General features: G+C 39.9%; 1 protein-coding gene across 1 annotated transcript in view; it reads left to right on the forward strand.

Annotated features, from left to right (window-relative positions):
• The window catches only part of LOC142078944 (dynein axonemal heavy chain 5-like), a 174753-nt gene that overhangs the window by 145784 nt on the left and 2704 nt on the right, over positions 1 to 26265 (forward strand). Inside the window, exons 72-74 of the mRNA XM_075142294.1 lie at positions 1003 to 1191; positions 10844 to 10976; positions 21595 to 21803. Coding sequence (XP_074998395.1) covers positions 1003 to 1191; positions 10844 to 10976; positions 21595 to 21803 — 531 coding nt within the window. The remainder of the gene's footprint in view (positions 1 to 1002; positions 1192 to 10843; positions 10977 to 21594; positions 21804 to 26265) is intronic.

The following is a 26265-nucleotide window of genomic DNA, read 5'->3' on the forward strand; positions in this document are numbered from 1 at the left end:
TAAATATTGGTTACTAGAAGTGTCTTCTTGTAATATACCAATAATAATGTAAAATATGAAAACATGAAAAATGAGAAACAGAAGATTGCTTGGCTCTGGTGCTCAGTTTGAGGGTCAGTGGTTGGATCAGTGGTTCAAAGTTTGTAAGGGATAGTTAATAGCTATAATTAAATGAAGGCTTGTGAAATAACTCACAGTACAACTCCTCCTGGAGAAGAGTTGCAGTTGTCAACCTGACAATTATAGACTTACTGATATTTCAGTGGAAGTTTCTGAGAAAGCTATTATCATTCAGACAAAGGGCATCTTTGCAGTAATTCTGTGCTAGCTGCATCTTAAATAAAATAATTCCATTTCAGAAGAAGGGGAAGTAAGGAGTGGGAGACTTAAACCAAAAATAGCTAAACCATATAATATCCTAAATATATCACTGGTCATAAAATCTTTAGGTACTTCAAATATGGGCAGTGTTTTATTCAGTGTTCTGCATGCCTTATAAGCCTAAGAGACTGAGTGGAAAAAAATGTGTTAGAAATGGTAACTGGTCTGATTCCTAGGGGCATCTGCTTGAGCTGGTACAACAGCAATAGATCTATAGAGACAAAGAGCTAGTGGTGAGGGGTCAGTGTCCACGTATGACATGTTTCCAACAAGCTCTAGTCTGAACCAGTGGAAAGGAATCAGTTTGAACCTCCTGATAGCACTCCACAGCATGATGCAAAGCCTGCTATGTGAAGATAATCAGAAGTTAATTTAAAAAACCCCCACTCATATGAATGAAAACGCTATTGTATGTGCAGACTCTGTTCATGTTTTTGCGTAATTTGGGCTTGGTTCTTGGCCAGTTAAATGGGTGTATTTCCACTGACCTATTCATATCTATTGTTTTATAGAGCTGAGGATTTTCTTCCTTGTTTATCCATTTCCATGCATTCTTTCACTGGTGGAATTTTAGAAGGAAAATCACAATTTTTAAAATATTTTTTTCCCTTTTACTTTAAGGTATTTGGACTTCACCCTAATGCAGATATAACTTACCAGACTAACCTGGCTAATGAGACATTAAGTACAATAGTGAGCATCCAGCCCAAAGACAGCAGCACTGGAGGAGGGGAAACCCGAGAAGCAGTGGTGCAGCGTCTTGCTGATGAGATGCTAGAGAAGTTACCTGCAGATTATAATCCTCATGAGGTATATGCTGCTTTATAGATACAGATGGCTTATATATGTATGTATGTATATGTTTTATGACTTTTATTGTGCTTTTTAAATTTAACTGGCATGCGTTTTAGAAAGCTCTTAACATTATGCATAGTGTTTTATAAGTCTCTTTTTGTTTATTATCTCAAATATTCCTACATCAGAAACATATATTTCAAATGCCATAGTCCACTTTATTAGTCACCTTAGTCACCAGAAGAGCCATTAGAGACTTCAGAAAGTTCTTGCCCTCCTTAGTAGCTTAGAGAAGGACACCAGTGCCTCCTTCTGAAGGATCAATGATCTTATAGTGGTTACAGCTTTCAATTTACCTATTCTTATCATCATACCAACATTATGAATAATGTATTTTATCACTGACCTTTTCATGCCTCAGATTTTTTGGAGTTTGAGCTATAACAGCCATATTTGTCAATCTTTTCTTGCATTCTTGATTAACAGTCTAATTAAATGGAAAAATCCAGCATAAAGCACTCTCGTATCAGTTTGTAAGTAGGATCTGGTGTCTTGCCCTGTGTTTCATGAACAGTAATTCTTGAAAACCCCTCATTTCCATGATTTTATTATTTACAATTCTGTTTTGCACTGATGGTGCTTTTTTTCCCTGGTTGCAATCCAAGCTTGTAGAGTGCCCAGTATGCAATATTGCAACTTGTTATGTTATACTTTTTCTTCTCTGGCCAACTTAGAATGTCCACTTAGGTTACAACCAATAGTCTTGGGGCCCTGACAATATTTGTCTTCTGTTCTACTATTCATCTCAGATTTAATACATCTTGTATAAATAGCCTCTTCTGTACTATCATAATTCAACTCAGAACTTATCTTTTCATTACCCTCTTGGCAAGCTATTTAAAATCTGCAACTTCTTTTGGTGAGGTTTCCTAACACCGATCTCCATCTGGATGTCTGACCACTACCCTCTGGATGCGACCATCCAATCAATTCCTCGCCCACCGGACAGTCCACCCATCAAATGCATACCTCTCCAGTTTAGCGAGAAGGATGTTGTGGAGGACCGTGTCAAAGGCCTTACAGAGGTCCAGATAGATGACATTGGTAGCCCTTCCCATGTGCACTGATGTAGTCACTCCATAGAAGTCCACTAGGTTGGTCAGGCAGGACTTGCCCTTGGTGAAGCCATGTTGGCTGTCTCGAATCACCTCCCTGTCCTCCATGTGCCTTAGCATAGCTTCCAGGAGGATCTGCTCCATGATCTTCCTAGGCACAGAGGTGAGACTGACTGGCCTGTAGCTCCCCGGGTCTTCCTTTTTTCCCTTTTTAAAAATGGGGGTTATGTTTCCCCTTTTCCAGTCAGCGGGAACTTCACCGGACTGCCACGACTTCTCAAATATGATGGATAGTGGCTTAGCAACTTCATCCACCAGTTCCCTCAGGACTTGCGGATGGGTCTCATCGAGTCCTGTGGACTTGTGCACCTTCAGGTTCCTTAGATGATCTCAAACCTGATCTTCTCCTACTGTGGGCGGCTCTTCATTCTCCCAGTCCCTGCCTTTGCCTTCTGTGGCTTGGGCAGTGAGGCTTGAGCACTTGCTGGTGAAGACCGAGGCAAAAAAGTCATTGAGTACCTCAGCCTTCTCCATGTCCCAGGTAACCAGGTCTCCCGTTTTGTTCTGGAGAGGGTCCACATTTTCCCTAGTCTTCCATTTACCCCCGACGTACCTATAGAAGCTTTTCTTGCTGCCCTTGACGTCCCTGGCCAGATTTAATTCTATCAGAGCTTTAGCTTTCCTAACCTGATCCCTGGCTGCTCGGGCAATTTCTCTGTATTCCTCCCAGGCTACCTGTCCTTGCTTCCACCCTCTGTAGTCTTCCTTTTTGTGTTTGAGTGTGTCCAGGAGCTCCTTGTTCATCCATGCAGGCCTCCTGGCGTTTTTGCTTGACTTCCTCTTTGTTGGGATGCATCACTCCTGATCTTGGAGGAGGTCATTCTTGACTATCAACCAGCTTTCTTGGCCCCCTCTTCCCTCCCGGGCTTTATCCCATGGCACTCTACCAAGCAGATCCCTGAAGAGGCCGAAGTCTGCTCTCCTGAAGTCCAGGGTAGTGAGCTTGCCGTGCGCCCTCCTCAGTGCCCTAAGGATCTTGAACTCCACCATTTCATGGTCATTGCAGCCAAGGCTGCCCTTGAGCTTCACATTCCCCACCAGCCCCTCCTTGTTGGTGAGAACAAGGTCCAGCATAGCACCTCTCCTCATTGGCTCCGTTATCACTTGGAGAAAGACGTTATTGTCGACGCATTCCAGGAACCTCCCAGATTGCTTATGCCCTGCTGTGTTGTCCCTCCAACAGATATCGGGGTGGTTGAAGTCCCCCATGAGGACCAGGGCTTATGAACGTGAGGTTGCTCCTATCTGTCTATAGAGGGCCTCATCTGCTCAGTCTTCTTGGTCGACTGACCTGTAACAGACCCCCACCATGATGTCACCTGTCCCTGCCCTCCCTTTAATCCTGACCCATAAGCTTTTGGTCGACTCCTCATCCATCCCCAGGCAGAGCTCCATGCACTCCAGCTTGTCATAGAGGGCGACACTCCCTCCTCGTCTCCCCTGCCTGTCCTTCCTAAAGAACCTGTATCCTTCCGTTCCAACACTCCAGTCACAGGAGCCATCCCACCACTCACTCAGGTTATCCACACAAAACACACATAGAATAGGCCTCCCCTTTTCAGTCACTTCCTCGAGTGTCTTAGCTTTGGAGACAACCAGTTATGGAGCCAGGAGCTGTAGTTGAGGACAAGGAGTCTGGAGGGTTTATTTTGGAAGTTCCACCCTGCTCTCTTAACTTGTCTCTATTTTACTACTGTATTTGGGTACAATACATACTTTTCCATGTGACTGTATAAAAAAATCACCACCAATTGTTTTCATTGCTGTTTCACTCTCATCATCCAGTAGTATGATAAGCTATTGTCTTTTCTCATGATCTGCCAATCATATATGCAGGTTTTTATTTTCTTATAAGCAATCATCTTTATAATGATGCTCACAATTAGATAGTTCTTTGCTTCTGTACCACTTCTCTGACATCTTCTCTGAGCTTCAAGAAAATCGCTTTTGCTTTGATTTGCTTGACAGCTGTTCTGTTATGATTCAAGTAAGGAGATTTGTGTTTGTACAGGACAAACCAATATTAGGTATTAATACTTTAGCATCAGCGTGTCGCCCCTGCCCCCGGGCTTTGTTCTTACAGGCACAGTCAGAGGTTGTCCTGTTGGACCTACTTTTTCCCCCTGTATTTCTTATAAATGTATTCTGAGCTCAGGATGTAGGTTTGTTTCATTCTCTTACCAATAGGTGTAGATACCACCTCTTCCTGGTAATTTCTAGTTTTCTCAGGCTCTGTACATCTTGATCTGTGAATTGCACTTCCCTTTTAATCACACCACTCTATTTACACGCTGTTTCTTCAGTCCGCATTACTAATGGATGTCATGGTACTTTTCCACAGAACCATCCAAAAATTACGCTTTGTTTCTGTATCATGGTAGTCATTCCTTTGCTCTGAGTATCTACAAAACATCCTCTGGTCATTTTCCAACAGTTTATTTTTGGTAATAATGTGTTCCTCTGTACATGTCTTTGGCTGTGTCAGCTGCACTACAATGTCTGATTTTACTTCTGCGGTGTTATGAGATTTGGCATTATTTCTTGCAGTTCCTCGTTCTTCTATATTTCCTTCTTCATTTTGCCTACTGGATTTACCCTTTCTCTCATTCTCTAGATCTTAGAACGCATTTGGGTCTTCACCAATGCTTTCTTTGTTGGAGAGGAATTTCCCTGTTCTACCATTGGTGCCCAGTTCCGCCTCTTTGCTGCAGTTGTTTATGTGCCAGGAGTGTGGCCACCTCTACACAATAAGCATAAAATCTGTAACATCAAATGTGTTTCTCATCTGAACTGAAGCTCTGTTATTCGGGAACCTCTTAGAAAGGGTGGAGATAGCAGGAGTAAGCTGTAAAGCAAACTACATTTTTAAATGAAAGTTTGCATAAACTGACAAAAAAAGAATGTCTAAAATACCAAAGAAAAAAAAAAGATTATGTTCACTAACATATAACCAAGAATTTCATTAGTCAGAGCAGAAAAGAAGAGAGAATTTAGATGTTCTCTGAGGGAAAAAGCAACAGAATTTAGCAGAAGCTACAACATAATAAGCAAATGAAATTAAGCTTGCAAGTGTAAGGAGTGAAATGGATTATGTAATTACTTCCCGTGATGTCTTAAAAAAAGGGAATGAGATGAGTTCTGTTGTTTGTCAATTTAAGTCAACATTTGGTCATTCAGGACATTATTACCTATATTCAGGACATTATTACCTACTAGATCAGTTTAACAATCCTGAAACAAATAAAACTAATATACTAAATTGTAAGAGACTGAGGGAATGTGTCAAAAAGAGTTCCTATGCATGCCTCATTGGATAAGAGCAGTAAAAAGAAAAACATTCATTAGTCCTAGCAGTGCAGCTTGGGTTTGCTTTTAGCAGAATATTGTGCTCCAGTAAGGCCACGACGTGATAGTCTTTGGAAATCTAGTTATAGAGATACTATCAGTGGAGAACAGGAACAAAAAATTTAGGAAACAAATGAAGGTAATTAAAAGCAAATACTCTTCAGGGAAAGTGGCAGGTGCCTTTGCTATCTTTGATCAGTTCTTGTGGCTCCCTTTAGAAAGTGTGGAGTGAATTTGCTCAGAGTTAAAACCCCAACAGACTAGGTTAGGGACAGATGGTGCTGAAACCAATTATTTGCTGACATTCAGAGCTCCGGATTGTACTTTCTCTTGATACATTGTGAATCCAGAGAAAATTCAGGCTGTCACACAGAGGCCTTCATTTCTCAATTATTAGCCTTTGGCAATGACTTCGGAACCAACAACTTTCAAAACAGGGCAACCATTTTACTCCATAATGTATGCTGCTTCTTTTGTTGTTGTGTTCTTGTATTGCTTCCTCTCACCACTCAAAAAACTGACTCAGCGTCCACCCGAAAGCCTATAACAAAACAAGTTGCCTTTGCATGCTTTATCAGACTGCAGTTTGACACAGGTGATGGAAAAGCAAAATAAACCTTCCTCCTGACCTAAAACTATCTTCATTTTTCTCACTCCAAAGGCAGAGGCAGAGTAAGAATTCTGCTTTCATGACCCCTTTTGCTTCTGGGTCTTGCCTCACAAGTAACAGAGAGATTAGTGGTAAAATGATTAGGTCCACTCAGTCCATGTGAGTGAAGATAGATGCAAGAATAAATGTCAGCCTGTCACACACAGAGGTTTATAATGAAAATGATCCTTGCAGCTTGAAAAACAGCTTGCTAGGGAATAGACATGGAGACATTCCAAAGATACTGCACTTTATTAGAGGTTGACTTTTAATCCGAGTAGCAATGGTTTTTTTCCTTAAATATTTTTTGTAGTATTGATTTCGCCTTACCCTCCACTAAGGCTATGACTACATTAGGAAGTACTGCATGGGAATAGGAGTTCATCTGAGGACCCCAGACCTGCGTTAGATGTTTTATTGGGGAGTTTACTTTGGTCTAACTCTAGTCTGGGCCTGTAGGCTGAACAACCATTAGTGGTGGGAGTACATCAGAGTCTCTGAAGCATACCCTTTGGGTTAGTTTAATTTGAAGCTAAGCCAATTTGTGTGCCTGGAGTCTGATTTTCACTGCAGGGTTTTTGCTACAGAAAAAAATTTGGGGTCTGAACTGAAACACTAACGTAGATGCTTTTGTAAGGTGTTTCTGGCCCTATCAGATACCGTGGTCACCCAGCTCTAGATCTTCAGCTATTTTCTACATATTTCACTGCCTGCTTCCTTGTATACAACAGGGAAGTGGTCCTTGACACCACTTGAAAAAAGCTTTCACTTGGACATGCCTTAAGCTTGTCTTTCTTATTCAGGCCTCTTATTTAGACCATCTCACAGAATGATGGACTTCCCATTTCTGCTGACAAAGAGTATAGCAAGTAACCAAGTCTAACTGAAAATAATAGCATTTACTGAAAATGATAGGCAGTTACTACTACATTAACTTGATGACTGATCATTAAATGGCATGAGTTTGGCAACTGCTTTTCTGCTGAATGTCCTATAAAGTATGTGGTGACAAAGGAGTTGGTGACCTGAAGACATCTAAGAAATGTGCATAGAGGAATCTGATATGGTAGAGAAATGCATTGCAAAATCATGTAGAAAAAGCTATTAAGATTATGATTTTAGTTGTTCCTTTCTTAAATCACCTTGTTTTATGTTAGATGACAGCTGTTTGCATAATGAAAAGGAGATGTAAGTGGGCTTTATGGAATTAGTATATTAATCTCAGAAGAGCTATTTTGGTTAGTGAGTTTTGCCTGTTGAGTTTTTTTCTGTCGGTCGGTATCCACCTCTTTATGTCATAATAAATAGAGCACTGGAAGTAAGTCATCTGATTGCTTGATAAGAATTCTAATACAAAACCAGTCAATCATACCTCAGAGCTGGTATTTAAAATGAATCTTAACAGCAAGATTTCCAAGAAAGGCACTATGTTACACCTAGTAAATCTCACTGCAGATGAGGATTGATTCGTATACAGTAAGGTAGGAAGTATGTAATTTTTTTCAGTTTTCGTATCTGGTTATACTTGGTGTTTGTCGTGGTTTAACCCCAGCCGGCAACTAAGCACCACACAACTGCTCGCTCACTCCGCCCGGTGGGATGGGGGAGAGAATCAGAAGAGTAAAGTGAGGAAACTCGTGGGTTGAAATAAAGACAGTTTAATAAGTAAAGCAACAGCCGCGTGCGCAAGCAAGGCAAAACAAGGAGTTCATTCACTGCTTCCCATCAGCAGGCAGGTATTCAGCCATCTCCAGGAAAGCAGGGCTCCATCACGCGTAACGGTTACTTGGGAAGACAAACGCCATCACTCTGAACGTCCCCCCCCCTTCCATCTTCTTCCCCCAGCTTTATATGCTGAGCATGACATCACATGGTATGGAATATCCCTTTGGTCAGTTGGAGTCAGCTGCCCCAGCCATGTCCCCTCCCAACTTCTTGTCCACCCCCAGCCTCCTTGCTGGTGGGGTGGGGTGAGAGGCAGAAAAGGCCTTGACTCTGTGTAAGCACTGCTCAGCAGTAACGAAAACATCCCTCTCTTATCTACACCATTTTCAGCACAAATCCAAAACATAGCCCCATACTAGCTACTGTGAAGAAAATTAACTCTATCCCAGCCAAAACCAGCACAGTGCTCCAGGCTGAGTGCTGTGAACATATCTAGGATGGATTAACAAATTTCTGCATTATTGGTTCACTCCATTATTCAAAACATTACAGGTATTTTTGTTGTTACACGAAACCAAATCAGAAGAACGTTTAAATTCTGAGAATTCATTAGTTAAACAAATTGTACGATTATCAGTACAGTAATATTTTAGAATATTTATTTAATCTTCTCTTTGTAGGTTCATAAATATAAATATTTTGGAAAACAACCCTTTTAACAACATCTTTTCCTCAAATGGGAAAAATTCTTCCTCTAAACTATCCCCCAAAGGAACACATGCTTTGTAGACTAGAAAAAAGTGTATTTCTTATTTAAAGGATAAAATGCATGGACTATATTCTGTATAATTCCTTTCTTACTAGTGGCATGCACTTAAATTCTAAGTATTTTGGAAAAAAAAAAATCAAACTTTTTTTTTCTTTTTTACCAAGAGGGAGAATTCCTGTGTAATTTTCAGAAAGCAGAAGCTTTCCCTGGATTTTTTATGAAAAAAATCAGAATACTTCATTGTGTAAATTATCCAAAAAGAGTTTATTGTCTTAGCTTTAGTCTTGTGATAGCTGATTTTAGTAGTTTTTTACAGTAGTTTTTTATGCAGTCTGTAAAATAAACTGTCACACTGCAAAGCATTAGCATAATTGGCTGGCACCTATTTCTTGGACATTCTGTCTGACAAACTCATGGGTCCTTGTGATTAAAATATGATGAATAACCTTGCTGATAGCTGTCTCCCAAGGAGAATAGCATATAAAGTTGAAAAAGATTATTTTATTGGGCTTGGAGTTGAAACTTGAGAATTGGAAGTTGTCAAAGCATTTACTCATTTATACTAGCACTTATAACTACTCAACTGCTATATTATATTCATCTTGCAGAAACTTGCTATTCAGTGTAATAATAAGATCTTTAGTAATGTTTACTATGTGTATATAATGTATAGTATACATAATAATATATACAATGACATATATGAGTATATCTGGAAAAACACAAAGCAAAGTCCAGTGGACTTCTGGCCTTGATGAAACAGCAGGCATTATACCAAATCTTGTGGCTTCCGCTTGACTGCAGTAGAATTCCAATGATATTCTGCTCTTTTAAAGAATAGACTTTCTAACTCTTTCTTCATCTTTTGTTAGTAAGCTCAAAATAAGGTCTTAAATAATTTTAGCAAATTGATCCTATGGGTCAGCTCTTTTATGATAAGTTAATGGCCATATAGGTATCTGGATTTAGGATTTATTTTACCGTTTGAGATCTCTTTTTGGTTCCAGAGTCTTCTTGCAGAATTTCACCTGCAGAGGGAAGGAGCAACTATGGCAAAGATCAGGGTTCAGGCTGCTTCGATGTGAAAGATGATGCATGTGGCTGAGTGATAGCGAGTACAGAGAGAAGGCCATTGGCTTTCTGAAAGATGAGTCATAGTGGGGAAAAACACTTGAAACTCTTAAAAATCAAGAATTCTGGTACAATGTGAGGTATAGGCACCATGATTTCTGCAGGTGCCACTAAATCCTCTATCATGCACTGTTGTATACAGTGATCTTTGATAGACATGGAACATACAGTGTACGTCTGAAGCATATTGTATACGCATCATCTGCTAAAGTGAGACAGGGAATGCTTTTGTTAATGTTGCTGTGACATGTCCTTAATTAACATAGACAACTAATTCAATTTTGAAAATGTTCTCTGTTGAACATGAGTGAAACTGTTATCCTTAAAAATTAAGAAGGCCAAAAGCTTCTATTTACAAAATGGTGCACATAATCGCATAACAGAATTCTGTGGCATCTGTATTATTCCTGGCAATCTTGCCTCTCTAGTAATGCATCCATGAGCACCTTGTCTTATGAATGAGTCACATGCTATTGGAAATAGCAGCTTTTATGTATCATTGTGCTTGTTAAGTTAAACTCCATTTGTAGCATTATTTCAACTCAGCAGGGCAAGAAGAGGTGAGAAAGTTCACCTAGCACAATTTGGAAATATGAAGTTACCATCAAACATGCTTTTGTATAGCATGTGGTGTGGGTTTTTTTTAAGATCTAAGACCTTGCAGCCTAACAAGGACAGAAGGAACTGCTATGTCCCTTCAAAAAGAGGGAACTTTCCCTCCTTAGAATGATGAAGGAGCTCCTTTTGGTAAGCTAATGAGTCAGTGTGCTAAATCTTACAGTTGGCACAGAACTTGAATGGCCATCTGTTACATAAAAGTTTATTTTCTCAGGAATTATGTGATAGAATTGAAAAACATCCTTTTGCTTTCAAAAATTATTGCATGGGAAACAGGAGATTAAATTTTATAATCATTGCACTATTCTCGTTTAGGTGAAAGCCCAGCTTCAAAAGATGGGAGCAATTCAACCCATAAACATATTTCTCCGTCAAGAAATTGACCGCATGCAACATGTTATATCAAGAGTTCGAACTACACTGACTGATCTCAAATTGGCTATCGATGGTAAGTTACAATATTAAAAATCGTACTAATTAAGAGGCAATATTTATTACTAATGGTTGCTTATACTATATAACTAAATAAATATTTCCCCTCTTTTCCTCCCTTTCTAACTCTTCCTCTTTTGTTCTCTCCCTCCCTCAGTTTTTCTCTTTTTCTCTCTCTCTCTCATATGACCACTAATTCTAGCCCTTAAAGCCTCCTGACTACATCTCTAAGGACACTCCACCTTAATTTATTCTGTATGCATGTGCTCCAGTATTGCAGTACATGTCCCACAGCACTACTACACTTCTGTCATTCTCTCTAGGATCTCTACAGAGCTCAGAGGAGCTGAATTGCGTGATTAGGTCCACAGGTTGTGTGCCAGAGTAATCTATGAAATTCAGCTGAGACATAATGGTATAGAACAAGATAGAAGTGTTGCTACTAAGTAATTGAGAGACAGGGCGCTCAGGAGGCCAGGTGGTAAAGACTTTAATTTAAGGTGGGATTTGCAATGTTCGTGAAACTGGTTATACCAAATAGGATGCCTCTAAATAGAAGCTGAAGTGAGTTGGAGTGCCAGTCAAAACAGAGTGATAAAGTTCTTCTTTTAGCCATCACAGGAAGTAGTCAACAGCACTCTGTATCTCTCAGAGACAGGAGTATTTGGCTGAAAGTGAGCAATGGTGAATAATACAAATCAAGAGTACAGGCAACTAGCAGATGGAAAATTTGATCAGAAAACGAGTGAGGAAAAAGAAGGGATGATGATGTTACTGTCTGCTTTTTGTTTTCTCTTCCCATTTTGCTCATCTGCAAGAGTTGAAATATACAGGAACGAAAGTATACCGTTGCTCAGCCAAGCTTCTTCAGTTAACAATAAATGAAAATGAAGCAGGAACAGTTCAGTTCCACTGGTTAAGATCTCGCTCAGGTCTGCCGTTCTCCAGCAGAAAGGCAGAAAATATCTGAGAGAGCAAACTGTCCCCACAGGGAGAAGGTCAGAGTGCCTCAAAACTAGTTCCTTCTGATATAGGTGATGGCAGTACTGTGAACTGTCTTACTAGAGTTTTCCAGTCTTTTGACAATAAGTCTTTTATGAAGGGAGATTTTTTTAATTTGTATTTTTGTTACATAAGAATCAAAAGGGATTTTTTCCTATCATTTGTATGGTGCACTGAGGCAACAATGCATGCTTCAGAAACATCATGCCTATAGTCTGAATCTAGGAAAGAGGTTCATAAATGTGCCCAAGACTAATTAGCTTCCATATCCTGTAATAACCTATGCAAAGATCAAGCTGGAAGAAACAATTGTCCTCTGTTTCAATACGGAGCGGAAAGTTCCCTTTTATATGTGCATAGACTCTCTTTTCAAGTAAGTTAAAATGATACTTTCCATCCAAGAAAGTATTAATCTTTCCTTGATTGTGACAGATACATTTAAAGTCTCAAAATGTACAATTTTCTGCAGAGGGGTGGATGAGTAACATAATTTATTTGCACTTAGTATTCAGTTCCACTGTGGGCACAGTCCTCTACCAGGTGTTTAATCAAGTTAATGCTGTAACTTTTGTGCAATCCTCTAAAACATTATAATTTTCTTAGGGACAGGCAAGCTAAATATAGTGAAAAATTGCTCTGAAAACAGAATTGGATGTATAGTTAAAAATAATGAGTAATGGCTTCTGGCAGATTCATGATATATCAAGTGCATATGGTAGACCATTAATTGGGGGGGGGAAGAACATTTAGGCACTCTCTTTTGCCTCAGTAAAGGGGAAAACCCCAAACTCTCCCATACTAGATTCTCCCCCAAAACTAGTCAACCGCAGTCTCAGATCATGTGAGGTGCTCCTTTTTCTTTACAATGAGGTAAACTGATCTGCCTGCTCAAACAGGTCAGGTGAATTTTGACATCTGCCCTGGTCATGCATCTGGCTCTGGCTTCATGAACCTGTTAAGGCCTGAGCACCTGCTTATAGCAGTTCTAAATTTTCAAATAAATTTTGTGTTTAAGAATATAGTGCATCTTCATGTTGTGTCATGTAGCTTTGTGAAAGGAGGTCTGAATATTTGATTCTGCAGTTGGATGTGAATAGATGGACCTTGTCATTTTGCTGTTGCTCACTGAGTTACATTTGAGGCAATACAAAGCCCTCCTCAGTGAGAGCCCATGGGCAGCTGAACATGAGGGATGTTGAGGGAATTAGCAGAGCCAGTTTTGTCCCTCTATCCAGAGGGCAGATTAAGCAGTGTTCAGCTTTTGGGAGGGGTGAGGTTGCTCAGCATGTGTCCAACCTGTTTGTTGGCAGCCGTGCCCCACAAGCCTGCATCTCCATCAATAAACTTTGCTGCCCAGAGGGACACTTTTTTTGGATCAAATTGTAATAATTAGATTGTAGCTGCACTTTGTACTCTCAGTTTTGTCCCAACCATTAGTTCTGTTTTAATTACTTATTGATTGCCCAGGATTTATTTCACAGTCGGTATAATACAGAGCTTCACATAAATCAGAAAACAGCAATGATGGTTGTCCTCTCAAGTGACCTAAATAGAGGCTATGTTCCAAATAGAAAAATCTTTTTAGAGACAAGGAAAGAGCTGTTTTCTCATCTTTTCATCTGAGGAGCAGTAAGACATGGGGCTTGAACCAAAACTCCAGATCCTAATGGTTTATGAACATCAGATCTTGAGCCCCTGGCAGAAGGTGACCATATTCTTTGTAGGACAGTATACAAGCTATAGAGTTCCTGTGGAAGCATGGAGGCCTCTGGCACAGAATACTACTACCCTAGCTGTTTGTTGGAGAGTGGGCGCTTCAGATGCCCTCTTGCACTAATGAAGATAGTGTCTTTAAATGCAGTTATTAAATCAGTTATTCTTAGTCTCTAGAGTTTGTTTGAGTAGAGGGGAACAGAATGTGGCCTATCTGTGAGACTGAGGGGGGTTCTCTTTGTTTCTTCATGCACTGAAGTAGGAGTGGTAAGCGTTTTGATGGCACCCTGATGTGTCATCACAGAAGAAAGTGAGAAGAGAGATTCTGTGGGAGTTATCCCTAGTCCCCCTTGATTGGCTTCCATGAATCTCAGCAGTGGAGCATACTTGTAGTAGCACTGAAAGTGGATATTAAATCCTTGGCAATGGAAATAAGCACAGCTTTTAATTTGGTTTTATTTCCTGATTTTTTTTTAACCTACTTAACATTCTGTTTAAAAGCTTGTTGTGAAAGAAACAAATGCTTAACTCATTTATTTATGAGTATATATAGATTCTACTTTGGTCATAAAACTGCACCCACTTGGCATTTGTTTCTGGTACCTTATAGGTTTGTGTTTTCAAACTAGTCCTTTGGAACTGCCTACTCCATGAACAAGTGAAGGCCATACAAGAAACCTTGGATTTGTTATCCTTTCGTGTCATATATGTGCCACATGATCACAGAACTCCCGCTGCTATTTGTGCAGTACTTGCAAAGTTAGGAGAGAGAAGGCCTTTTCCTGTTAACATATTTCCTGAGAATACAGCAATCCCTCTAAAAGCTTTTACATGACTTGTAACGAGTAAAGATTTGTTTCCACAGGCCCAGAGTTTTTGTTCTTTACATTTTTCTTAATACTTGCAAGACAAGTACCTACGGGAGCCATAAGCCATAAGACCAACACAGAAGGCAAAAGAAGTGGAATCGATACAAATATCTACTTCAGAAGTCATCATCGCATTTGTCATGGAGAAGATCTACCAGGCTTAAGCAAACTTTCCACTGCAACTACACTATGGCATTCCTCATGTTACAAAGCTAGCATATTTTCATGCATGTAAAGCACAACATACATAACCTACATGCCAGGACTTGGAAAAAAAAATCACAGATTACTCTTATCCTACACTGAAAGAGAGGGCAATCAGAGCTTTTGGAATAATAGGATCAGGAACAAGGATATTACTAAGGGAGATGGGACTTTGCTATTTGCCCTCTTTTTACCCACACAGATGTATACCATGTGCATGTTTTTTAAATGATGCATAGGTTATATGCATGAAAACTCATTAAAAATAATACACTAGCATGTTTCATGTATATGTTTATGCCAGGTTGAGAAGTGTGAGAAAATACAGGTGAGACTATTGAGACAGAAGGTATTGAAAAGTAAAAAGTTATGCATTTTTGTATGTGTTTCTAATATTTTTGGAACTTTATAATTCAGACAAAGCTGAATAATAACTGTTAATAACAAGGCCTTGAGGAATACTGGTGCAGTTCACTAGTTTCTGTATGTCTCAGTCATTGATTTGCTACCTTATTAAAAACAATTTCATTACGTGCTTTTAGCTCCTTACATCCTTATACTGCATTGCTAACCAGCATGTTGGCCTTAGGTGTTTCCTTATTGTCATTCATATAAGAATGTGTTGAAACACCCAGAACTTCATTAGACATGAGGCAGCGTATAGTTCTACATACATAATAGGAGTCACTTAGAATTCCTACGTCATCTACACAAACTCATGCATTAAGCCCCTGAAAGAATGAGGTAAAGATTCACTCTTTTTTTCCAACTCAGAATACCATGATCTTGACAGTAGTGTTTGCATCATGTTCCTGCAAGGAATTTGTTTGTTGTATGTAGCACCTTACAAGAGGGTTATAAATGAACTCCAAAAGAGCCAAAAGAGGTAGCTGATAATTTATTTCAATCGATGTGGTGAAAAAGTGAAGCTCAGGAAACTAGTCGTGCCAGAGTGCACAGGAAAAGTAATTTCCCACGAAGGGAAGGAGTATGGACTCGTTCCCACTGGCTGGCTAAGGTCTGTTTTGACTTATAATGCTTTAAGACTGCTAACACTAGCACAATTTTAGTTTGGCCTGCTGACGATGGTAATAGATTTTTGGACTGAAAGATCTTGGGCTCTTACCTTACTCATTCTTACAGTGTGTGTGTGTGTAAGGCTTGTAGGGATCACCTGTGTATTTCACTTTTGCATGAGGATTTTATTTGAATATGATTAAGAGCACTCAGTGAGGACATTAATGGAATGTAACAATGGGGAATTCATTTGAGGAATGGAGGGGATGAGTCTTGTATGTCTTGTGGTGTAGTTACTCTTGGCTCAGCAGCTCTCATCCATTATTTACTTCTCATCCTGATAAGACTGCCAGAATGCCTCCTGTTGTCTTTTACAAAGTATGGCATGTTATTCCTGGACTTCTTAATAAGTGTTATGTATGCTTGCCATGATGTTGGCCAGGACAACTAGTTAGAAACACGTTGCACATTTAGGACAAACTGCAGAAAATAGTTTATCTGCCTGTTTTATTACTCTAGCTCAGGATAGTGATTTGCATTACTTTTTGGGAGGCGTGCATGGATTTTCATCTTCAAATTATTGCTTTAAAATTTTTATCTTCAGTCCTTTGGCGGCTGCAGCCATTTAGTACTGGAGCTGGTAAGTTTTCAGAACAATTTGCAAGGTTACTTTCAAATTGCCTTCTTACTGACTGAAGGAATTAGCTGTTGCAGAGAATCCAGGATTTGTGTGCTCTTCTATGCAAAAAATCGCATCCTACTCAACTTTCTCAGTTCCTTTCATCTCTCCTGATTTAAAGAATTAAATCAGAGGATTCTGCACAGAAGAGGAAGGTGGAAACAAACAGAAAACAGAACAGGGGTAAAGGTTAGGTGCAGCTGGAGAGAATACCACAATCTACAAGTAAAAAGTGGAGAGAGTGTTGTGCGTTGGAAGACTCGGCTGCCCGATTTATTCTTCCTGTTCTGGACACCAGGAGCAAAAGGAGGTGAAAAATTGTTGAGGGCCTTGGGATTATAACAGCATGGTGGAGTTAAATGAGCATCTGAGAGCTTCCTGGGAATCATCTCCAAATGCTGAAGTGCCCATGTGCTGCAAGTGAAGAAAGGGAAATACCTGAAGAACTGCCTGAAGCAAAGAAGCAAGCACAGCAATGGTGGTCACTGAGCTAGCAGAAACATACCAAAGCTTGCAAAAAAAAAAGATTAAATTTTAGGTATGGGGAAACATACATTAGCTTTTATTGGTTTTATCTAGTACTCTGTATACCTTGTACCTTTGGGTGGAATAATAAATAATGCTTTCTTTGGGGAAAGCACAAGCAAGTTAGCTGTTGCCATAAGGCAGAAAGGGAGGAAAGCTTACGAAGTTACAAGCAAGTTGGGATTTTCTCTACAACATGTTCAATGAAGAAGAGGGAGTTGCAGCTTGGTGGTGGAGGCAAGGAGTGACTGGTGCAATAACAAACCTGGTTGCTTGGGAGGTAAACTTGAGTGGGGATTAAAGGATGAAAAGATCAACTTCTATAGTTGCAACTGTGACAGTCAAGAATGGATTGATGCTTTCACTGAGCTTTTTCCTCTGTGTACTGTTAAGGCTGGCTTAACAGACTCATTGTCTAGCAAGTATTGTCCTCAAGGGATAGTCTCCAATCCTATTATAATGCTGTCAGCTATCGGCAAACTGTACTTGATGGAGAAACTAGCTTCTTCTCATCTCATTTATATCTTACATAATTATGCTGGTTATTCTTGATTCACATCTGTGCCGGTGGGAAGAGAATCAGTCAGTGCACTGAGGCTTTTTTTGGTTCGTGCTGGAGTTTAAAATCCTTCCTTTGTTCCTAACTTTATCCACTCATTTAAATGAGATACTCACATTTTCTAGTCCAGATACAGGCTTTCCTAAATGTGAAATTCAAAATGTAGATCCAAATTTTACAAATTCCACAGTTTTCAGATTCAGCTTGTGGTAGGTATGATAGTGCAAAGGGGCAAGTCCATGAAATAATACAAGGTCCTGATGTAGTCCATTCAAAGCATTATACCTATTGAATGAATCACCCTAAAACCAGATCAATTTAAAAGAACAGACTATTTGCTTTAATTAACAATAAAAACTAGTTATCCTCAGAACTGAGTAGCTTTATTCACTACACAGCGATTGGATAGATTTAGATGTGGTTTAGAAGTGAGACATTATAAATTTAGGGCAATGAAAAAGGGGAATCCTAATTTCCAAACTGTGTATACTGTGCAAACAGTATGGTTACAGTACATATTATTTTTGAAGCATGGAAATACCATAATGTCTTTAACTGACCTGACCTTTCATCAGTCATTTTCAGATGGGCTTTATTCCATTCAAGAAATGGAATGTCACGAAGTAAACCCCAAAATAATCAAGTCATAAACAGCTGGCCTGTCTGATTCATGGAACATTCAAGCCTGTCATGTTAAGTTCATAGGACATTCAGTCTCTTCATATGGTAACCAGGGCTCTGAGCTTCTCAGAAGTTAAATATTAGAAGCCTATGGTGTTGTGCTACTCATTCATTTATCAAATATAGTTTTTCAAATACATGTATCACCTTTCTCCAGAAAGATGCCATTATTTTTCTCATGTGTAACTAATTTTATTTCTGACAATTATTTTATTTTTTAAATTATTTTATTTTTTAATTTATTTTTATTTTTATCAAAGTATTTTAGCTCCAGGAATGCATCCCAACACCCACAGATGTCATTTAGTGCTGAAATTCAAGTACTGTATGCCTTCTGCCAGAGATGACACCCACTCACTAGGAATATTTATGCAGCTATATGGGCGAGGCCAGAACTGTGAACATACCTCATCCTCAGGAACACTCTGGCTTAGCATTCTCAGCAGCTGCTCTGAGTCATAACGGGCAGACATCCTAAGAGATTTCACCATGCTTCGGGGCAGAGACTGTTGTATCTCCCTACTTGAAAAGCTCCAGCCTGCCCAAAAGAATAGGGAAGAAAATGTGGCTCTCTCACAACCCTTGTTGCAGACTGCATCAGCCTGAAAACAAGGAAGAACCAGAGAAGAAACAATTCTTTCTTAGTTCGGATGGTAATGATCCCCAGGGCTCAAATGGAATGCTCTTCACTTGTTTTTTTCCCTCCCTACAGTTACTCCAAAGTTGAAACCAACATGTATTGTATGATTTTTTTCCCACTTTTTCTGCCTCCAGAGGGTGAATAGAGTGTATGGTCTAATATTACATTTTTCTAGGCAAAGGGGAGATGACACAGAGTGGCTTCTTTCTTAAATGTTGGTGCTCTTGGTTATATGTTAGAGAAGATTTATACCCAAAGAGAAGGTTTATTAATTGTGTTATAAAAGACTCTTAGCTATCCCAGAACATGATTCTGAACCCGACTACGAAGCCGTTACAGAGAATGTGGGTGTATTGGGTTTGTGTGGCAAGGTTTTGGTAGCAGAGGGGCTGCAGGGGTGGCTTCTGTGAGAAGCTGCCAGAAGCTTCCCCTATGTCCAACAGAGCCCACGCCAGCTGGCTCCAAGATGGACCTGCCACTGGCCAAGGCCGAGCCCATGAGCGACGGTGGTAGCACCTCTGGAATAACATCTTTAAGAAGGGGAAAAAGTTGCTGTGCAACAGCAACAGCAGCCGGAGAGAGGAGTGAGAATATGTGAGAGAAACAGCCCTGCAGACATCAAGGTCAGTGAAGAAGGAGGGGGAGGAGGTGCTCCAGGCGCTGGAGCAGAGATTCCCCTGCAGCCCCTGGTGAAGACCATGGTGAGGCAGGCCGTGCCCCTGCAGCCCATGGAGGTTAACGCTGGAGCAGATATCCACCTGCAGCCCATGGAGGACCCCACACTGGAGCAGGTGGATACCCAAAGGAGGCTGTGACCCCGTGGGAAACCCATGCTGGAGCAGGGTCCTGGCAGGACCTGTGGACCCATGGAGAAAGAGGAGCCCACTCTAGAGCAGGTTTGCTGGCAGGACTTGTGACCCTGTGGGGGACCCACGCTGGAGCAGTCTGTTCCTGAAGGACTGCACCCCGTGGAAAGGACCCATGTTGGAGAAGTTCAAGACTGTCTCTCATGGGAGGGACCCCATGCTGGAGCAGGGGAAGAGGGTGAGGAGTCCTCCCCCTGAGGAGGAAGGAGCGGCAGAGACAACGTGTGATGAACTGACCGCAACCCCCATTCCCTGTGCCCCTGCGCTGTTGGGGGTGGAGAAGGTAGACAATTTGGGAGTGAAGTTGAGCCCGGGAGGAAGGGAGGGGTGGGGAGAAGGTGTTTTAAGATTTAGTTTTTATTTCTCATTACCCTACTCTGATTTGATTGGTAATAAATTAAGCTAATTTCCCCGAGTCGAGGCTGTTTTGCCTGTGACGGTAATTGATGAGTGATCTCTCCCTGTCCTTATCTCAAGCCACGAGCCTTTCGTTATATTTTCCCTCCCCTGAACAGCTGAGGAGGGGACTGATCAAGCTTTGGTGGGCACCTGGCATCCAGCCAAGGTCAAACTACCACAGCGGGATAGGCAGTATTTTTTAATATTTGCAGTTTTCTAAAAGTTGATGATTTTCTCATAGCATTTGTTGCACAAAAAGAGGCGTGTATAAATGAGAGCAGGTAGTTATCTGCTAGAAGAAAATGAAGTCTATTTGCCATTGATATGTAGTAGAAATTACCAGATTTGCACACACTGTTATACAAGTGTTTAGGATAGCCACTGCATTCTTCTAAAGCTGGTGTTTGGTTTCTGGATATTCTTCTCCTTCCCCTGAACTGGGAACCTGCCAACCTCAATGGAAGGAAGGGATTTGAAATGCTTACTTATTACAGGCCACATTTCCATACAGATATGTTTGGATGGGCCACTGCAGCTCTTCTTTGCAGTCACCCAGACCACTTTTCTTTCCTTTACCTATTCTGTGGTGGAAGCCACCTAATTCTGTTTGGTATCTCACGTAATCCTTGTGACAATTACAGCAGTTGTATGTGTGACGATGCATTGAACATTGGCATTACATGAACATTTACTTGGAATGGGGGCTACCAGACCAGTTTCTATAATTTAAATATTTTAGCTGGAATAGAGAAGAACATCCTATGGCATGGCCATATGCCAGCTCTCAGTACTATTGAGAGTAGAAACTGATAAGATGTAGGAACTTCTGGCACATGGAATGGTGAGTATCACTGAAAAATCATTGTCTTAGTAAATGCCAATATTTTAATGGAAGCAACAGTACTATGCATGGAATACGTGAGTACGCACTGCCACTGCCAAAAAAAGATATAAAAAATTTTGCCTTTAGGTTTATTCTATGTACTGCTTTCCCACTGGGAATCTTGATAATGGAAATGTACAAAGTTATCATTAATAACAGTGAATTTCATGAATATAATCACTGTCAGTACATGCTTAGGATAGAGATGAGTTACAGAGTCTATCCCTATCATTGATCATGTACGTGGGAACCATTAAAATGTATAAAAAAATTTAAATGATTAATCACATTCCAAACACAGTGTGAATATAATGAATATAAATATTATATGTGAGGGAGAAGAGTTGTTTAAAAAAAAATCTTTATTTCTGATCAAAATAACAGAAGAAATATCATTTATCTTGTCACTTTTAACTTTGAATCAAGTCTTATAAGTTTGAGGCAATTAACTGCAAACTGATAAGACTTTAGTGCAACAGGTGTGCAATTAAGGCACAACAAAAGAGGGTTTATTAGACTCAGAATGTCATTTGGAAGTTTTAATTGCCTTTGCAAGCTAGGGGAAAGTTCATTCTGAATGTTTTACTTATCTTCTAGGAACCATAATTATGTCAGAAGAATTGCAAGATGCTTTAGATAATATGTATGATGCTAGAATTCCAAAACTATGGTTTAGGATTTCCTGGGAGTCAGCTACTTTAGGGTTTTGGTTTACTGAGCTTCTTGAAAGAAACCAGCAGTTCAGCAGTTGGCTGCAGGATGGCCGACCAAATCAGTTCTGGATGACAGGATTCTTTAATCCACAGGTAAGACTGCCAGATTGATCTTTCTAACTCCTATGTAACAGTTAAATTAGACCTTCAGAGAACTTCAAGCTGACTCAATCATGACTATATGAAGTGTAATCTAAATTCGATTTTTAGCATAAATGTAGGATAAATTAACTTCAATGGCTATTGAAGAAATTTTTGCTAGACCAAAATAACTTTACTGAAATAATGGAATGCATCTTCTGGTTGCTTTAATTATAGTGTGGAAATTGGGTAAATACATCTTTTCACATTCCAATGTTATCCTCCTTTTTTCCCCTCCTCTGTTTTTCATTCATTGTATGAAAATCCCTTTGAGTACAAAACAAGGTAAGTTTCAAAACTTTGACACAGGAAAAAGAGATTTGGACTTGGCTCTCAATCCTTGCAAATCAGTTCCTTAAAATGGAAGGTTTGTTATTTATACCACCTCAGAATTATGCCAGACTTGGTCTGCAGAGACATATAAAAAATACAGCTTCTCGCCTGCACCATCTAAAATAAAACCTGGCACAAAAAAGGGAACAGCTGAGAACAGAATTAAAAGAAGTAAAGCATACATACCTAGATGATGTGTAGTTTCTTTGCACAGCTATCCACACTCATTAAAGCTTTTTATGATTCACAGATGTTTGTGGGAAGTAGGAGTTGTGGAAGTGAGTCATTGTGAGAGTATCCAGCCAACAGGTTTCTCTGAAGCCTTAGCAAAAAGCTATTTTAAAGATCTATTTTAATCTCAGTCCTTGTTAGCAAATGCAAAAGCTAGCTGAAACAGCTGCCTAGAATAGAGAAAGCACCAGTGGCAAACATTCTCTAGGACTACTGCTGGGAAATATCCATCTATCATCTATCCTGTCTGTGTCAGCTGTTTGCCAATACCACTTTATAGCATGGACGTGTGTTCACAGAATCCCTGAGCAAAGGGTTCCCAAGCAAAAATACGAGGGCGAGGAGTAGGAGTTTTAATAAAACGATTATGCTTTCATACTTGGTTTGTTAGCAATACATTGATAACGGCACTCTAAAATATTCCTAAGTAACTTTTACAATGACCAGGCTGGATGCAACCCTGCTGGTTTTGTTGGTGTTTGCTTTTGCACTACAGATGAGCAAGATGGGATACAGATTTTGTACTGACCATTTTAGCTGGCTTATTTGTGCTGTGGGGTTGTGTCAGTTCTGAAATTTTGCCAGCCCAAATTGGGCATTCTACATTTTTTTGGATCCATACGTCTGGACTTCTCAAAAAAGCTGCCAAATAATCAGAGTAAAATGTCCCCAAACAAGTTGTGATTTAATAGGCCATAGTAAGTGAGAAAGCCTCCAGAAATACAAAAATTAAACACTTCATAACATGTAGTTCTAAAAGTCCCTAAATACATAGTGTGCAGAGAAAAAAATCCGAGAATGAGATGTGCTTACCTGATTTAAACATTTATTTGTGCTGACAATCACAAGCTTAAGAATCAGATGGTTATTATTATAGTCTCCATTTTCTGTAACCCAGGCTGTGGGAGTGGCTCTTTCTACAAGAAATTCATCTCAGCAAAGACTCTTTTTCTATTTAATTAACTATTATTTTCTTAATAGTCATATTGTGTGTTTAAAATCAGTATTTTATATGTTAAGAAATTTGATTTTCATCTTCTCAAGCTCATCAAGTTGAGGTGATGAAGTATTAGTGCTGCAGTTCTAATGGCTTGTTTGTAATACCTGAGAAATTGTCAGTAAAATCCTTTCATTTGTGAGATGAAATGCAGCTCCTAAGTAATTTGTAATTTGCCTGCTTGCATAGATCTCACTGTTTGCTTTATAGTCAACGGATAAATGCCATGGATAACACAAGACAGTAAAGTAGATTTATAGCACTGGGAGAACGAGGCATTTTGGCAATAAAAAATAATATAGGACCTGACTCTGCCTCCTCTTGGACTGTTTATACACTAGGATAAATTCGGTAATTCACAGAAGTTAATCTTTATTTATAGTGATACAAATGAGAGCAGGCTCAGGCTTCTATGTAGAAGAAACCTTTTTCACTGTGTGTGTCTGCATTGGGCCAAGATAACTAGAGTGAACAAAACAGAAGTGCCATGAGTTTTCTTCCCTCCTGGAAGTTAATCTGATGTTACTGGATTTTTTCCTCAAAAAACTTGACTCTATGCATATCTCATTTCTACCTCCCAATTTCCATATTGGGGCTGATACTGTTTTATTGTTTCCTTGTTTGCATCTCTGTACTCAGTTGCTGTCACTTGTTCTATATATGGATTTTAAGCCCTGTGAGGCAGAACTGGCTTTCTGGTTGTATAGTACTTAGCATAATGAACCCTCAGCCTATTTCTAAGACCCTTAGATGCCAAAGCAATGTGAATACTAATAAGAATATGAAGCACAACGCCTCAGTGCCCACTTAATTCTAGTAAACATGCCATAATTTGCTTGCTGTAGAAACTGCAAAATAAGTGACAAACAAGGAACCTCCTAAGCAAGGTAAAGGACAGAATATGATTGTGAAAGCAATAGACTTAACTGATTTCCGTATTTGTTGTCATAGCTTCCATGGATGCCTGCTTCTCCCTCACTAGAAGGTTCAGAGTTAGTTTGCGCGGGTTGTTACAAGGCAAAGGGACAAAGCTTTAGCAGCCTTCAGTGAGCGGGCCAGGGAGAAGTTCAGGAAAAGGCAGGTGAAGAAAGAAGAAATAATTTTCCCCATTTCTGAAATCTCAACATGTCTCCCCCAAAACCTCCCCCCCCAAAAAAAAAGAAAAAACAAACCAACAGGGCAAAGATTACCAGAAATCAAAACAAACATCATGGCAAGTGGTCCATTATGTCCCTGACAAAGGGTTTTGGGGGAAGCCAAGTCCTCAGCCATACAGTGGCACCTCAAGTCACTTGATTCTTTCTTGCTGTTTATTGTGGCGTTCACCTGCTCTGGGATACCCAGCTGGGCCTCCAGCTCACAGCTGTAGTCTTTAAACACTGTCTAGGACTCATTCAAATGAGCAGATAAGTGTTACAAGTCCCACTGCAGACACCGTATAAGTCCTGCCATCTCTGTAAGAATAGTCTGCATTATAAATCTTATCCCTGAAGACAACTCACAGCTCCAAGCTTATTCTAGCGTTTCCACAGTGCCTTTGAACTGATTCCCTTAATACAGTCATTGGTCTGTCCTGTCCTCTTCAGGCTCTTCTTTCTTTAATATTTCAGTTTATCTGGGATCCAGTAGCCTTCTGGGGCCTTCTGGCAGTGAACACTTCGTGTATTTTAAACTATTGGTACTAGCATGTTTCTACAAATTAAAATTCCACAAATTAACTACAAGGATTCTGCTCTCATTTAATGGCATTTTTGATAGACAAACTTGGCCTTTAATCCTGTCTCCCTTAGCTATACGCCAGAGTTCTCAAGTACTTCAAACGCAATTACAATTATCTGTGCTATCACAAAACCTTTTTAAAACACTTGTCCTGAGGTCTCTGGAATGATATTAATGAGAAGCAAACAATGTCAGTTAACCCAAACATCTGAGTTCATGAACGTCATCTCATGTTCTCATAACTTGAAGGATATTGTGTAGCTACAAAGTGCTTAGCATGTGCAATACCCACTCCAGTCCCAGCAGCCAGAGATTGGCCCCTGCATTCAGTAGACAAATGTGCTCATGTTTCCCCATCTGACTTCATTCAATTCATTTGGCCCTAACAGTAGCTCAACAGAGCATCCTGCGCTGTGATTACTGAAGAAAAATAAAAAGCTTGTTCAATTCCCTCATTGCTCCTGATTTTTTCCTAGCTGTGCTGTTGGCTCTCTAATACCCACCTTTGTGTGTTCTCCACGTGGCTCTGTATTCTCCCATCTCTGTCTCCAGATACCTTCTTTCTCTGCTCTGAAATCTGTCCTGAAACTTCTTCCTTCCTAGCCATCCTTCTCAGTAAGTCCTTCTTGCTCTTGCATCTTCAGTATTGGTGTTTTATTCATTCACCTCATGGCTATGCAAATGGTGTACATCCACAGCATGTCCACTGGAAGTGCAAAGCAGTCTATACTCTCCTGTCTTTTAGGACTAAGGTCCTTCCCATGTACTGCAGTGTGCGTGCACATGGACAGTTATATGAGAGAAGCTAACCAGCATCTTCAGCCTGTCTTGTCTTGTGGTAGCTTGTAACCATATCATGAGATTGTAGGTCTTTAGAACAGAGAGTGAGTTTCATTCTGTGCTGCTGAAGTGCTGTGAGTTTATCTTGCTGGTGTCTACAATAGTATCTTATTGTAGTATATTAAGGCTTTGCACTAAGCAAAGTGACAGAGGCATTTCACTATTTAATTGCATGATTCCAGTTTGTACTTCCTTTGTATTCTGTAAAATGCTTCATGATTTGTTGACTGAAAAGCAATTTTACAATGTTCGTATAGGGAAAGGTGAGTAATATGGCGCATGAAATACCGCTGT

The sequence above is a fragment of the Calonectris borealis genome, chromosome 2 (assembly GCF_964195595.1).
Source record: "Calonectris borealis chromosome 2, bCalBor7.hap1.2, whole genome shotgun sequence".
NCBI classification, from domain to species: Eukaryota; Metazoa; Chordata; class Aves; order Procellariiformes; family Procellariidae; genus Calonectris; species Calonectris borealis.